This window comes from Lissotriton helveticus, assembly GCF_964261635.1.
Source record: "Lissotriton helveticus chromosome 1_1 unlocalized genomic scaffold, aLisHel1.1 SUPER_1_unloc_7, whole genome shotgun sequence".
Classification (NCBI taxonomy): Eukaryota; Metazoa; Chordata; class Amphibia; order Caudata; family Salamandridae; genus Lissotriton; species Lissotriton helveticus.
Genome location: NW_027611714.1, coordinates 2,390,481 through 2,406,144, shown reverse-complemented (window position 1 = coordinate 2,406,144; position 15,664 = coordinate 2,390,481). Strand labels below are relative to the sequence as shown.

Here is a 15,664-nt window from a genome sequence, read left to right as displayed (position 1 = left end):
GTTCTCAGTTTACCTTTTGAAAAAATAGTCTGGTGGGATCTTAAAGGAAGTTTTTTACACGATGTGCAGGAGGCCTTGGAGGGTCATCACTTTAATTAGGGCCAACCGGCCCAGTAAGGAAAGCGGGAGCGCCCGCAAGTGTGGGGCATCCCTGCGAAGCCGGTCTAATTTTGGGATTACGTTCCTGCCTGTGGCGCTCTTCTAATAAACATGCCCAAATATTTGAAGCCAGGTAGTGCCACCCTAACTGTGCACCTAGAGTGCAGCCACAGGGTCCCTGGCGCCAGCAGGCATATTAAGGACTTCTTTCAATTGATCTCCTGAATGATCTCCAAATATGTGAAAAATTTGTAGAATTTGTTTACTCAAGAAGACTTGTTACGTGTCATATAGCAAAAGGTCAGCGTAGAGGGAGAATCTCTCATCCCACTCCTGATCAACTGGAATACCTCATATGAGAGGTCCTGGCGAACCCATACATGTGTGAAGAGCATAGGAGACAAGGAGCATGCCTGTCGGAGGGCAAAGACTCAGGAGACTGTATTATTGACGCGCATGCAAGCTAGAGGGGCCACATACAAGAGCTTGACAGCAGCACCACTGGTTCAGCAAAGGAATCCCCTGTTGCATGCGATACTCCATTAAGGTGTCGGAGATTTAAGCGCGTTCCCTGGTGTGGCATAAAGCCTGATTGATCAGGATCAATCAATCAATCACAGCATTTATATAGCGCACTACTCACCCGGAGGGTCTCAAGGCGCTAGGGGGGGGGGGGTCCGCTACTGCTCGAACAGCCAGGTCTTGAGCTGCTTCCTGAAGGCGAGGTGGTCCTGGGTCAGGCGGAGGTGGGTCGGGAGGGAGTTCCAAGTCTTGGCGGCCAGGTAGGAGAAGGACCTTCCCCCTCTGGTGGCTCTTCGGACGCGGGGGACGGCGGCGAGGGCGTGGCCGGCCGATCGAAGCTGGCGTGTGGGAGCGTAGAAGTTGAGGCGGCTGTTGAGGTATCCGGGGCCTTCGTCGTGTAGGGCTTTGTGTGCGTGGGTGAGGAGACGGAAGGTGATTCTCTTGTTGACCGGGAGCCAGTGCAGGTCTCTCAGGTGTCCGGAGATGTGGCTGCGACGGGGGATGTCCAGGATGAGTCATGCTGATGCAATTACTGTCTGCAGGCAGATCGCCAGGGCCTATGCAAGGACCTTAGTCTCAAAATTAGGCAGGGAGATAGGTCTATAAGACCCCCACTCAGTTGCTGGTTCGTCCTTTTTTGGGATGACCACCACCTCAGACGTTCTTTGGTCCTCTGGGAGACACCCTTATTTTCAGGCAGTCTTAAACCTCCTCCAAAGGCATTCCCTGATTTTATCCATCAGGAGTTTATATAATTCTAAGGGGAGCTCATTAGGCCCCGTCGCTTGCCCTGTTTGCAAGGTTCTTATTGTCTTATTTATTTAGTCTACTGTCTGTTCTTGGTCTAGTGCGTCTCGGTCCTCATTCGTTGGCATTGGCGAGGTCAGGTCTTTCAGGAAGTATTTCCGTCCCCTTGTTGTCAGTGTCCTCAAGGATCCAGTACCGTCCTTTGTCTTGTCTCTCTAACCATGCAAGCAACTCATTGGCTTTATCACCGACATCATAGAGACAATGCTGGGTAGCCAGCGTATGAGTGCACGCTATTTTTCATTAGTGCGTAATGTGTGCTGCTTCAGTAGACGGTGTAATGGGGTAGAAACTGATTCCCCACATGCCAAGCACATTCCCTGTCCTGAGCCTCGCCATTCAATTTACGTTCCTTCTGCATTCCCCCAATCAAGGCTTGTGTCTGGCCTCGAATCACTGCCTTGAATTCATCCTGTAGCACGCAAGCTGATTCAACAGGCCGCCTTTTGTCCTTAAAATAGAAGTCTGCTCCATCTCTCATATGAGCTTTGAACGTCTTGTCTTTTAAATATCACGGATCAACCCTTGGGGGTAGCATGAAGGCCACAACCGGACCATCGAGTTGCAACTCCACCAGCGAATAGTCTGAGATCGACCCTGCTATGTGTGTAGCGGCGCTAAAATCATCTTTATGGACAGTCTGGGTGAAAAGATAGTCAGACTACCAGACATGCCAGACTACCATGTGCGGCAGACAGGTGCATCCGGTTCTGATATCCTCTTCCCCTCTAGGGGCATTTAGGAGTATCATGAATATAGTATAGGTGCAGTTCTGGCACTCCAGTCACCCCAATGCGTGTATGCTCTGTCGTAAGCGTCTTACCCTTTCACAGGATGAGTCAATCATGTCTGGGTCTCTTTCCTGTTTCCTGACACTTGAATGGACTCGAGAGAGCAGTGACCCACCAGCAAGCTTTTGTCCTGGATGTAGTACTGCATTTAGTAGGGCACCCACTCTGTCTTTTCTTTGCAGTTGCATGAAGATCAGCAGTCCCAAGGTAGCAGTCACACCTGGCCTGTTGGTAAGTGCAGCCCCTCTGGAGGCCCGACCGTCAGCAATTGAGCCCACACTGTGGCCGGCGTGTTTGACACTGGAGTCGTTGTCGTCCCTCATGGGCCTTTGACACAGAGTAGTCAGAAATTCAGCAGCTAAAAGCCCAACACAGGCTCTCCTGGAAGTCAGTAAATTCAGACCCCGTTGTGTTAGGAATTTGGCTAATGCAACCATGAATGGCCGGTTGGCAGCACACAAATGTCCAACTGGCCCTCAGCAATCATGTTGTCGTAGAGTTTTATTTTCTGCCTTGAACTGTTGGGAGAGTCTTGGTGGGGGAGGGCAGGGGGGTTGTCCCTCAGATTAGCTGGCCCTGCTGGATGGCTTTCCGGCCCGCCCTACAGATACCGGGGATGTGTCAGACCTTGCTTCTTCCAGGACAGCCTTGTACTCCGGATGGATAGTCACCCTCCCTTCCCTTTCTTACCAGACAGGCAGGCTTCTAGGCAGACTTCTAGGCTCTTTAGGACAGGTACACAGCTTCTCCATTAAGTAATTCAGCCTGCAGGTGATGTCCCTTCAACTTAGATAGACTGTCAGGCTGACACCATCCCTGGTGTCACAGCAGGCACCTGAGTACTTTGTAGAGCACATTATTCCTTGGTTACAGAGGACTTTGAATGAGGATATAAAAGAGGGATAGATGGTCGCACTTGTATACACAACTGGCAGGCAGGAGATGCAGTTTACTCTGTCGCACTCGCACATTACATTTATGTTACGCACACCAACACCTTAAACACGCACTTGATGTTAACGAAACGTCTGGGCACAGGCATAGAAATGGAGCATTACATTGGTGTGTCAGTAGAAAGCCACTCCACTGACCATGATGCAAAGATCTCATCAGGCTATTGATCCTTACAACAGGGTGCATTGCCACCACCGCTCTAGCTGTTAAACCCATGACAGTCCTCTGCCATAAATGAGGGCACACTTAGTGTGACCCTCCAGGTCACAGGACCGGTCCAAGACCTCTCATAGTCACTTGTTAGAAGTTGCACAGTACTGGGGTGGCAGAAAAATTACACGTATTTTTTTTTACTTTGTGGTAGATTTACCCCAGTAACGTGCAGTCACAAGTTTGATGCTATGAACTGGGTAGTTGCCACGAGGAACAGATTCTTCTGCCTGTCAAACCACATGCCATTCACTATTTCATAGTGTGTTTCTGCTTTTATTAACAAAGTGTTTTAAGCAGGTGGTATATATATGCATGTGGTTGGTTGGGGGGAGAATGGTGAAGCAAGGGAGGGAAGAGGAAAGCATTTTCTAACAGAGGGAAGAATTGTGTGTTTCCCCCAGTTAGTAAAAAAAACAGCATACGTCTTGGCTGCTTCTGCTGCACCCAGAGTCTTGTGTGTCTTTTCAGTCTAATTTTCCTGTCTGGAAAACAATGGTGTCCTGTTTTTCTGCACCCAGTAAATCCAGGAGCAGAAAAACCTAACAACTGATAATCAGGTGGAATAAAGTGAACACATGAAAGTACGCCTTAATTTCCTTTCCCTTGATTCATACTCTGGACCATAGTTGAGGGAATGGTCTAGGCATAGTCCTCGCAGCACACAACAGATTGGCCTCTGCCGCACGCAAAAACTCAAAAGTCAGGATACCAGATACAAGTAGGTGGTAACTCAGGACAGGGGAAAATGACTGTTGTCCGTGGAGGGAAATTCCCGTACCAGAAATCTACATTAAAAATTAATTAATAGTATTCTTTTTTAAATATCTGTTTGGTACCCGTCCATATGACTTTAATTTCTGCCTTTGGGATTCTATGTTACAAGTCCATAGGGTGCATGTATCCTTTGTGAGCTTAATAAAATGTTGAAAATTCTACAAATCCTCACTCCTACATCCAGGTACTCTCATGCTACCATTCTACACACTGCTCTGTCTGAAAAACAGCTCAACATTTTCAAAATTCTGCATTGATTTGGCTTGTAAATATTATTTTTGGAAATGTACATGTATTAACTATTTAATTTTAATACTATAGGTGATTGAAATTACGGACGAAGAAAGCAGGATTTAGCACCGGGCAACTGAATGTCAATGCCATAAGAAGGGTTATTTTGAAAAACTGAAGGACATCCATCATTCTACGTTTAAACAATTTCCAAAATCTAAGTGTGGTGAGGAAGTGGGAGCTGAGGAAAGTACTATACCTGTAAGCCAAGTCTCTCATTTTGCATTTCATTAACCCAGAGCAAAGTCATATCTGTGCACAGAATAACGTTCATCTAAAGCGTCGTGTAATTCCAGAGAGGAAGCACACACTGCATAAAAGAAAGTTATAAGAAAAGGTTTCTTCTGCGTACCATCAAAGAAAAGACACTGAAAGAAGACTCTGAAGCTGAAAATCACCTTTGTTCGACAACCGTTTTTAACAGTTACGCAAGTTTGAGACTATTTGACTCTAGATAGAACACCACGACCCACTCTGCTCACTCTTGCAAAAACCTTAAAAATACACCACTTCATTGTGTCTATGACCATCTCAGATTGTTTCCTTTTTATTGTGTACTGTTCTGTAATCCTATGTAAATTGCCTCAACATTATCTGTTGTGCAGGAGTGATATGTTAAACTGTTAAATATAAAAATGGTTTAAATGAGCACCATTGCGCTATAGCTGATGTAAATAAATCCTCGTCTTCAGAACTACAAATCTTAACCTTACACCAAACAAAGAAAGGGTAAAAGGAAATGATGTTCTGTGACTGGTGATCCACAAAAGTACTGTGCACGTTCTAACTCCCTCAGTTACTGCCATTACACCAGTGCAAAAAGGTGCTTATTAGTTTAATCATTAAATATCAGACTAACACATTATCACTTCATTGCTAAGAACCTATACCAATAGATTCGAGAAAAACTTCAGTCACAAAATAAGTTGCTGCCGGCGAGACTATAACCTAAAGACTATTATCTGCTAGAAACATTTCAACAGGTGTTATAGGACTGCTTCCCCACATTTCTTGCTCAATTCAAGTGTTGAGAAGATTACACACAATTTCTTTTAGAGATAAATGCAGAACATTATCTAAACAAGCCTGACTGTAAAATCGGGTTAACTTTTACCGTGGCATATAAGCAAGAGAAAACTAAACATAGAGATATTAACTCTAGGAATACACCTTATAAAAACACGGGCTGTGAGAACAAATTCAGTGTTCAAGCCCGCCTCAATCAAGGCAAAATAACCGAAGTTGGGGAATAAAGATACCTGTGCCAAAAAAGATACAGGCATACATCTCATCTCACAGAATTTGACAGAATGCACCCTGGGAAAAAACTCTCTCAGTGCTTTGTATGCCAAAAAAGTTTCCGGCGTAAATCTTATCTCACTGAGCATATGAGAATCCACACTGGGGAAAAACCTTATCAGTGCTCTGAATGCCAGAAAAGGTTTAGTGTCAAAGCGAGTCTATATCGACATGCATTAACCCACTCTGTGGAAAAACCTTACCAGTGCTCTGAATGCCCAAAAAATTTCAGCCGTAAATCTTATTTCACTGAACATATGAGAGTCCACTCTGGGGAAAAACCTTATCAGTGCTCTGAATGCCAGGAAAGTTTTTGTAACAAACAAAGTCTTTCTCGACATGTAATAACCCACGCTGTGGAAAAACCTTATCAGTGCTCTGAATGCCAGAAATATTTCAGTGATCAAAGCACTCTCGCACGGCATACAAGAACCCACACTGGGGAAAAACCTTATCAGTGTACGGATTGCCAGAAATGTTTCATTGACAAAAACAGTCTCACTCGGCATAGAAGAACCCACACTGGGGATAAACCTTTTCAGTGCTCTGAATGCCAGAAATGTTTCAGTTACAAAATCAGACTCACTGAACATACAAGAATTCACTCTGGGGAAAACCCTTATCAGTGCTCTGAATGCCCAAAACATTTCAAAGTTAAATCACTTCTAACTGCACATTTGAGATTCCACACTGGAGAAAAACCTTATCAGTGCTCTAAATGCCAGGAAAGGTTTTATAACACACAAAGTCTTTCTCGACATGCAATAACCCATTCTGTGGAACAACCTTATCAGTGCTCTGAATGCCAGATATGTTACAGTGTAAAAAGTAGTCTCACACGGCATACAAAGATCCATGCGGGGGAAAACCGTTATCAGTGCACTGAATGCCACAAATGTTTCAGTGAAAAAAGCTGTCTCAATCGGCATACAAGAACCCACACTGGGGAAAAACCTTATCAGTGCCCTGAATGTCAGAAATGTTTCAGTGAAAAAAGCCATCTCATGCTGCATATGAAAACTCACACTGGGGAAAAACCTTATCAGTGTACGGATTGCCAGAAATGTTTCATTGACAAAAACAGTCTCACTCGGCATAGAAGAACCCACACTGGGGATAAACCTTTTCAGTGCTCTGAATGCCAAAAATGTTTCAGTTACAAAATCAGACTCACTGAACATACAAGAATTCACTCTGGGGAAAACCCTTATCAGTGCTCTGAATGCCCAAAACATTTCAAACTTAAATCACTTCTAACTGCACATTTGAGATTCCACACTGGAGAAAAACCTTATCAGTGCTCTAAATGCCAGGAAAGGTTTTATAACACACAAAGTCTTTCTCGACATACAATAACCCATTCTGTGGAACAACCTTATCAGTGCTCTGAATGCCAGATATGTTTCAGTGTAAAAAGTAGTCTCACACGGCATACAAAGATCCACGCTGGGGAAAAACGTTATCAGTGCACTGAATGCCACAAATGTTTCAGTGAAAAAAGCTGTCTCAATCGGCATACAAGAACCCACACTGGGGAAAAACCTTATCAGTGCTCTGAATGCCAGAAAAATTTCAGAGACAAAAGAAGTCTTTCTCAACATACAATAACCCACACTGGGGAAAAACCTTATCCATGCTCTGAATGTCAGAAATGTTTCAGAAACAAACTCAGTCTCACTCAACATATAAGAACCCACACTGGGGAAAAACCTTATCAGTGCTCTGAATGCCCAAAAGATTTCAGACTTAAATCACTTCTAACTGCACATTTGAGATTCCACACTGGGGAAAAACCTTATCAGTGCTCTGAATGCCAGAAATGTTTCAGTGACAAAAGAAGACTCACTAAACATACAAGGACCCACACTGGGGTAAAACGTTATCAGTGCATTGAATGCGACAAATGTTTCAGTGAAAAAAGCCGTCTCACTCAGCATATAAGAACCCACACTGGGGAAAAACCTTATCAGTGCTCTGAATGCCAGAAATGTTTCAGTGAAAAAAGCATTCTCACTCAGCACATAAGAATCCACACTGGGGAAAAGCCTTATCAGTGCTCCGAATGCCAAAAGTGTTTCAGCCGTAAATCTAATCTCACCGAACATGTGAGAATCCACACTGGGGAAAAAAATTATTAGTGCTTTAAATGTCAGAAAAGATTCAGAGGTAGAGATGGTTACAAGTGCAGCACTGGGGTCTCTCCTGAAAACAGGTGAGTAAATTGGAATTCGTTGTTCGGCTGATTTTAGGTGAATATTTTAAAGTTCCTAAACTCCACACTTAGAAGAATTTCCAAGTGAAACCAGTCAATGTTAGCCTAAGGAAGAAAAGTGAGTTATCGGCTTTTAGGTAAGTACTCAACTGGCAGAGTTAAGGTTCTGGGGATAGATTCAGGGGTCTCCCCGGGTCAGGTAGGTACAGTTGGTACACCCTCAGCGGCACAGGGTAGCCAGGTGCAGAGGTAGGTAGGCCCAATGTTATCCAATGAGAGGCAGGGGGCCTTCGGTTGATGGCTGCTGGCTAGCAGGCCATGCGGCTGTGAGAGCTATGCTCCTGGTCACTTGCTTAGGTCAAATGGGGAAGTAGGATAGGACAAGGGTTGCACTGCCAGGGACACTCAGGCGGCTGGGTGCAGGGTGCTTTTGAGCCGTCGAACGCTCAATGTTATTCAATGGAGATTTTCAAAAAGGGAACAATGGCTGCAGGCTCGGGGACGGAGGATCTTCTGGAGTGACCAGAACTTCGGGGGGTAAGTTGGGATTTTGGAGGGCTCATGGTGCAGGGGTGTCTTTGGATGTTGGGAAATCTTACCCTCTGGTGGTCGCAGTTGGAGAGGCCCCTGGTTCTGAGTCAGCAGTCCGGGCCATCGAGGAGGGTCCTTGGGCACTGGATTCCAGGTCAGAATCGCCGGGGGGACGTCCTCAGGGTCTTTGCCCACTCAGGCACGGGCCGGGCTCGGCGGGTGCAGAGGGGGCTGGATTAGCGGTTCCTGGCTGGCACCAGGGGTATTGCTGTTTGAGCAGAGCCACTGCTCCTGGGAGTCCCAGTCTCTAAGAGGGTCAAGGCAGGCAGGTCCTCTGGGGTACTTGGGGTTGCTGTCCACAGGAGATGCCGGGATTTAGCAGGAGCAGGTTCAAGGATCAACAGGCCTGTAGGACTGGGGCCAAGTCAGTTGGTACTGTCCTCTTGTTAGCACCTGCACGGCAGGTCTTCTTCTTCTTGGTCTTCTTTCTTGTTTCGAAATCGGGATCTGAGGAAGGAAGGTTCAGGGCGCCCCTAAATTCTACATTTAGGGTCATTACAGGTAGAGGAAGGGCGGGGACCAATAGGTCCCTGTCCTTGGGTGAGTACACCCCCTGTGGGAGGGGGGCAGGAGCCTATCTCTAACTGGGCAGGGCTCCCCATCCTCAAGATGGCCGGAGCCCGGAGTAGTGCTTCACCTCGCCTCTCCCACCTGAGGGGTGGAGTTGGCACAGGCTGACACACCCCTTTCCTCTCATAGGTTTTCCCGCCAGTCTTCCTGCCAGAGTGGGGGTCAGAAACGGTGGGGGACAGTTGCTGAGTACAGCGAGGAGGCCTAGCACCTCGCCCAGGATGTGCAGTGTTGCAGGCCCAGGAGAGCGGGGGCTCTCCACCCAGGGGTCCAGCAACATGTCTGCTTTGTGGCAGCCTAGGCAGACAAGACGTGGATTGTATGTTAGGTTTCAGGGGGCATCTTTTAAGATGCCCTCTGTAGTGCATTTTACATTAAATCCCACACTGGCATCAGTGTGAGTTTAATGTGCTGAGAAGTTTGATATCAAACTTGTCAGTCTTCCTCCAACCTTCAAAAACATCTCTACAATTGACTATATTGTCCTCTCACCGTTTTTAGGAAATAAACTAACTAGGATGGAAATCCCATACCGTCACGAGAGTGACCACAACCCCTTAACGGTAACAATTGAATTGTTAGTGCCAGCCGCTGCAGAAATAACAGCTGCGGGGCACACAACGCAAGCTGAATTCCACACTTTAGTCAGGAAAATCAAAGGGGATTCATCAGGTTCTACCAAGGTGAGCACTTGGCTTATAGGAGAGACTCCAAATTTTAGGCATAGCTCTTCAACGGACTTACATCTTCGGTGGGACAGCGCAATTAGAAAATTGCAAATTCTCTTAACGGGAACTGAGGCCCAACAAAAGTCTTACGAGCTATGCCCGAAGCGGATGTATGACCCAGAGCTAACCACCAAAAGAAAAGCCCTCAGGAGGGCTGTGCGTCTGCACAAATTGAATGGCCTACAATATGGCATTACTGCGCAAGTCCATCAGAAAATGAGTATGGGCTGCAAAGAGATTAAAAGAACAAAAAGAGTGGATACAAATATTCGCACTGTTACAGGGCAAGAACCTATCCCAGTTCTGGAATTACATGAACAAGCTCCGCTCGTCGAATCACAACAGAGGGAACGGAAGTCTGTGAAGAAGTCTGGGCCCAGCATGTAATTCAACTATACGGCAGAGTCACGTCGGACTTCGTGGCGACCGATTTAATAGATAATGTCGATCCAATTCTGACTGAACCCCATGAGCTAACCTCTGCAGCCGAAGTCTCCAAATTTCTGAAGGCAATGAAAAACGACGGGGCCCCCGGGCCTAATGACCTTCCAGCAGGGGTTTTTAAATGTGCGTTGGCAGAGTGGGCCGAACTTCTTGCCTCATTATTGAACAACGTGTTTATGACCGGCCAGCTACCAGACTCTTTGCTCGGCTCGATTTTATGCCCCATTTTTAAGAAAGAAAACCCTATGCTCCCAGCAAACTACCGACTTATTGCCTTACTAGATTTTGAGGCGAAGGCATATGCCCGGTGTCTTCTCAAGCTCTTAGAAGACTGGGTAGCCGAAAACAATATTCTACCTTACTTTCAAACAGGGTTTCGCTCCTCAGCATCCACCATAGACAACATCACAATTTTGGCTTTCCTGAGTCAGCAGGCGGCACAAAAAAATCATCTTCCACTATATTGCTGCTTTATTGACTACAGCGCAGCCTTCGATAAAGTGGCTCGCGACATTCTATGGAGGAAACTGGACAAATCGGGATTCCACAGAACCTGCTAGGAGCCCTTATCTCCCTGCACAAGAACACCTGGGTGCGAATTAAAACTGGCCCCAAGACAGTCTCCAGAAAAATTGCCATTGGAGACGGTTTGAAGCAGGGCTGTGTTCTCGTCCCGCTTTTCTTCAATCTCTATACTGCCGATCTGGGAACATATGTGAAGAAAAGCAATTTACTCCCGCCAAAGCTGGGTCCTGCAAAACGGGATCTGCATATTTTCCAGTATGCTGGCGATATTGTCATAATGGACCAGACAAAAACGGGGCTCCAACGAGCATTAAGTAAGCTTCATACATATAATACGGCCAACGTGCTAAAAATCAACCAAGAAAAGATCAAGGTGATGATATTCGGCCGTTGTAAGAACAAGAGAAGTTTAAGGTGGCACATTGGGCCGGCAACGATCAACTCAACAGCAAAATACAATTACTTAGGAGTATGGTTCTGCGAGACCTCAAGATCAACAGCTCATTTAGCTGCCATGAAAAAAAGAGCATGTAATGTAATGTAATGTATGTATACTTGTAAAGCACACTGTTACCTCGTTACGTGGCGTCCTGGCGCTGTATACCGCTGGGGAACCCGTCCTGGCTTTCCCTGTGAGAGGGCACCCCAAGGTGAAGCCAGGCATCTCTGGCGTTGCTAGGGCCGTTGTGGAGATTAAGCAAGCTATTGCCCAGAGTTGCAGAGTGGGACCCATGGTTAGCGTATGCACCTAAGTGAGAATTATCGAGTCCGCGGATATTGACCCAAGACCCTGCCGCGTCTGGAATTGAACCCTGGTCCCGGGCTGACCTCTGCTTCAGGGTATGCCGCTTCTAACCAGTGAGCCACACTTCTCCACTTCTGCAATAACATACTCCCTGACTCGTTTGAATCAGTCTCTGAGCAGCCCCTCTGCAGAACCTATCTTGAAAGTGATCAAAGCCACACTACTCCCCGCCTTGAACTATGGACATCAGGCCTTTCCCGGTGCATGCTGTGTCTGCCTTGACCATGCCCAAGTTTCCATTTACAAAAAAATCTTTCATCTCACGAAATTCCTTCAGAGAACAAGACTACGCCTGGAGCTGGGACTACAAAGGCAGTCCATCTACTGCGAGGCAGATACATTGAAATATTTTATAAGGTCATCAAAAGCAGCAGATACCACCCTAAAATTCTGCCTAAAAGAGATCTTTACCAGCCCTGGAAACCCATGGAACCGTCAAACGACAAAGGCCATTAAATCATTAGAGATTGACAGCTCCCTGCTAATCTCAGACACAATTCCATACTCAGTGTGGAAAAAAAGTCATAAATAAGCAGGCGAAACTAATTTCCCATCGGATGGACCTTCAGGCTTTAAACACACCAACTGTCTTGCTTCCCTTGAATGTCTCATACCAGCCTGGGGTACCGCAATTCTATCTACTGGAAAACCTGAACGCAGTGGCACCGAAGAACATATTGTCTATGCGGCTTCTAGGCCTGTGCTCTACGGCGTCCTACAGATGGGCTCCTTCAAAGGAGGGGGGGGGCCTGCAGACTGTGCTCATACCACAAAGAATCATGGCCGACCTACTGTGTTGTTGCCCCGCTATGGATGGCCCCAGAAGGCATTTATTAAAACCTTTATTTTTAAAATGGGGCACTAGGTCACGCTGGGAGGCGACGGCTCTGTGTTTTACCTCCACAGATATTCAAGCGCTTGCCAGGGTTGGAAAGTTTGTGAGACTCTTGGCAAACTTCTTTTCACCTTCCTCGGCTCCTACGCTTCCTGCCCCCCCCCCCCTCCACCCCCAAAAACGTATTACTGACTTTTTGCGTCTTTGCGTCTCCTTGTCTAGCACCTCTTGTTCTAATCTTTTCACTTTTTGGACTTCAATAGTAACTTAACACTAGTAGTTTTAAAATTGTTTTTAAATGTATAGATTTTTTGTAAAATGACAGTGTATTTCTTTGGTTTTGTTTCTTGATGTGATAATTGTGCTAATATGGATATTTCACAGCAATGGTTTTAATTAACTGTGCTAAACAAATAAACTAAACTAAACTAAAACAGTCTTCATTGTAGCCATTATGGTGCTGTGGAGTTCGTAATGACAACCTCCCAGCATCATATACTCTTAATGGCAGCACTGCACTTACAGGTCCCAGGAGTGGACCTGGGCACTGTAGGGGGCACAGGACTCCTGCATCTGTGCCCACACTACTGGCAGAGGGCACCCCGCTAGAGGGGTGACTGATGTATGCCAGGGCAGTGGGTGCGTGGGCATGGCACACAGGAATGTGTACCATGTCGACTCTTTGGTTAGTTCTGCACCAGGCCACTCAGTCTGCAAAGGCAGTGTGTGGGTGTCAGGGTGCAGGGCCCCTAAGGGTGGCACAAGAAGTGCTGCAGCCCTTCGGGGTCTTCTCTGGTCACAATGCCTAGGGTACCATTTACCAGGGGCTGACATGTGACCAGAGATGCCAATTGTGTTTCAGCTTCAATACAGTTTTAGGGAAGGAACACAGGCCCGGGACACCTGATTGGCAGGAGCCCAGGGCACACTCAGTCAAAGCACATCAGCAATTCAGCAAAAAGTGGGGGCATACCAATGCAAGAAAGATGGCACTTTCTCACAATAAGCTACTCCATACTGATGAAAAACCTCATGAGTGTTCTATGCCAGAAAAACTGCTGAGAAAAACGCTATCTCACCATGAGAAACTCCACACTAGAGAAAATCCTTATGCCATAAAAAGTTGAATCTGAAAGACAGTGTTATGCTTCATGAGAGATCCCACTCTGGGGAAAAACCTTATGAGTGCTCGAAATGCAAGCAAAGTTTTGGTTAGAAATTACTTGTCATGAGCAAACTAACACGGGGGAAAAAAGCCGTATGAGTGTTCTGAATGTCAGATACAATGTCACTTCACATGAGAGAATTCACACTGTACTAAAGCCTAATACAGGAGGGGAAAGCCAGAAACAAACAGAATAGGTACATTTCATGACAATATTGAAATGGGAAATAACAGGAACAAATATTTACACCACATGACAAAAATATTAGAGACTAAATTTCAGCAATATAGGAAATACTGAGTTTCATGTTCTAATAATCCATTTGGTAAAAGTGGTTGCTTGTAGAATCAGCACACTACTGTGTCTGTGATTGCTTTTAAATAAAGGCATTTTTAATGCACCCCATTTTACTTTCAGATTCACAAATGTCCCCTTGGGTTACTACCTCCTGTTACTGTTTGTCAGCCCACATATGGTTTCAAAGCTTAATACATACCTTAAGGATGTATTAAATATGTATTAAATATTCAGAAGGGACACTAACATTCCACTTTCGAAATCGGAATTGTTAAATTGGCTTAGTACATTTTAAAAAGGGGTTTAACATTTGCAAACTCTGTGAAATACTGAACCAGTGGATTTGTGAACAATAAAACCCTTGGTACATGAGGCCATGTTTCTCAATTCCCTCCATATTAAGTTTGCTAATAATGTTAGTTTAATGATAACCTGTGCACGTACCTATTTAGTGTTAGTGTTGCTTCAGATCAAATAAAAACCATTACGCATAACTCTTACACAATACTTAAAGACAGACTTTCTGACATCCAGCTTTAATGTTTTGTTAAATATATTTGCAAATGTTGTCATTTAAACAGGAAAGCAGCTAAAGCAGTCTCTGGACATAAAATAAGATGTAATCATAATTTTTAGATACATTTTCTGAGTTTCAGGAACAATGAGTGTCTTCTGGGTTTACTCTAAACCACTATAATAAACATATTCAATCCTTTTAGATTTAATCTGTTTGTACTGGTTTCTATTGCAGACAATACTCCAGATTTAGACCAAGGATCAATTCCACCCATGGCTTTTAAAATCTTTTTATCAATGATCTCTATTAGTGTTATCGCAACTAAAACTGTAATAGAACTGATCTGAGAGATGGATCTTCAAGTATTCTAATGTAGTAAACTATGGAGTTAAAATCTGAATAGATTAGATCCACAAGCATTGCCTGACCACTGTATTTTACATCAATAGATTACTTATCAGCACATTTTCTCTAAGTACAATTCACTTATCTTCTATTTTTCGTAGAGCTCGTGCTGGGTCTGTTTGAACTCTTTTAAAATATGACATTTACATTTTACAAAAGTGTGTGGATTTTGTATATATTTAAAATTGTTGATCTCCAAAAAAGGCCTAAGTCAATAAATTGAATTGAAATTCAAGTTTATCATTTGAATCCTATTGTTGGAAAATATGTGATTTTGAACCCCATGAGGTGGTTCCTTTCCACACAGCATTCAGGTTGTAATCATGAGTCAAATAATGCTGAGGAGGTTAAAATATTCAAATTGAATTCTAATTACACATGAAATGTTCATTGTTCAATATATTTCTCTTAGTATTTTAGTGTGCGGACTTTATTGCTTAAGGAAAATAATTAGTATTTGGTTTTCTATATGTAGGAAGCATTACATTAATGAAACCACTGTATCCCACCTTCTTTCTTTTCTTTCCTGTTCTTTATGCACGTTTCTATCGTTGAACTTTAAAGATTGCCCGAAATTAAGAATTGTGCTCTACATAACTTTGTTGTGTTACAGTTTGTGGATTTTTATGTACAACTTTTGTCTCTTATGTGTATGGCAACTGATGTTTTGTTTTGCTTTAATAATCAGCTTATGTTTTAATATTCAAGAAAATGTTTCAAACACAACAAATGGTAGTTGATATGTATTTACAACTGCAGCATTTTTATTGTATGGGTAGTTTCAAAGGGGCCAAAAATATGGTCTGTGGGATGACGGAG

At 44.5% G+C, this 15,664-nt stretch overlaps 2 protein-coding genes across 2 annotated transcripts in view; one reads left to right on the top strand and one right to left on the bottom strand.

Moving 5' to 3' along the window:
- LOC144806413 (uncharacterized) overlaps nucleotides 1-15,664 on the bottom strand; it is a 206,051-nt gene that overhangs the window by 109,097 nt on the left and 81,290 nt on the right. The window lies entirely within an intron of this gene.
- Nucleotides 5,762-8,336, top strand: LOC144806408 (uncharacterized). Its single transcript, XM_078672769.1, has one exon. The coding sequence runs from the start codon at nucleotides 5,762-5,764 to the stop codon at nucleotides 7,886-7,888; it is 2,127 nt and encodes a 708-aa protein (XP_078528895.1). The 3' UTR covers nucleotides 7,889-8,336.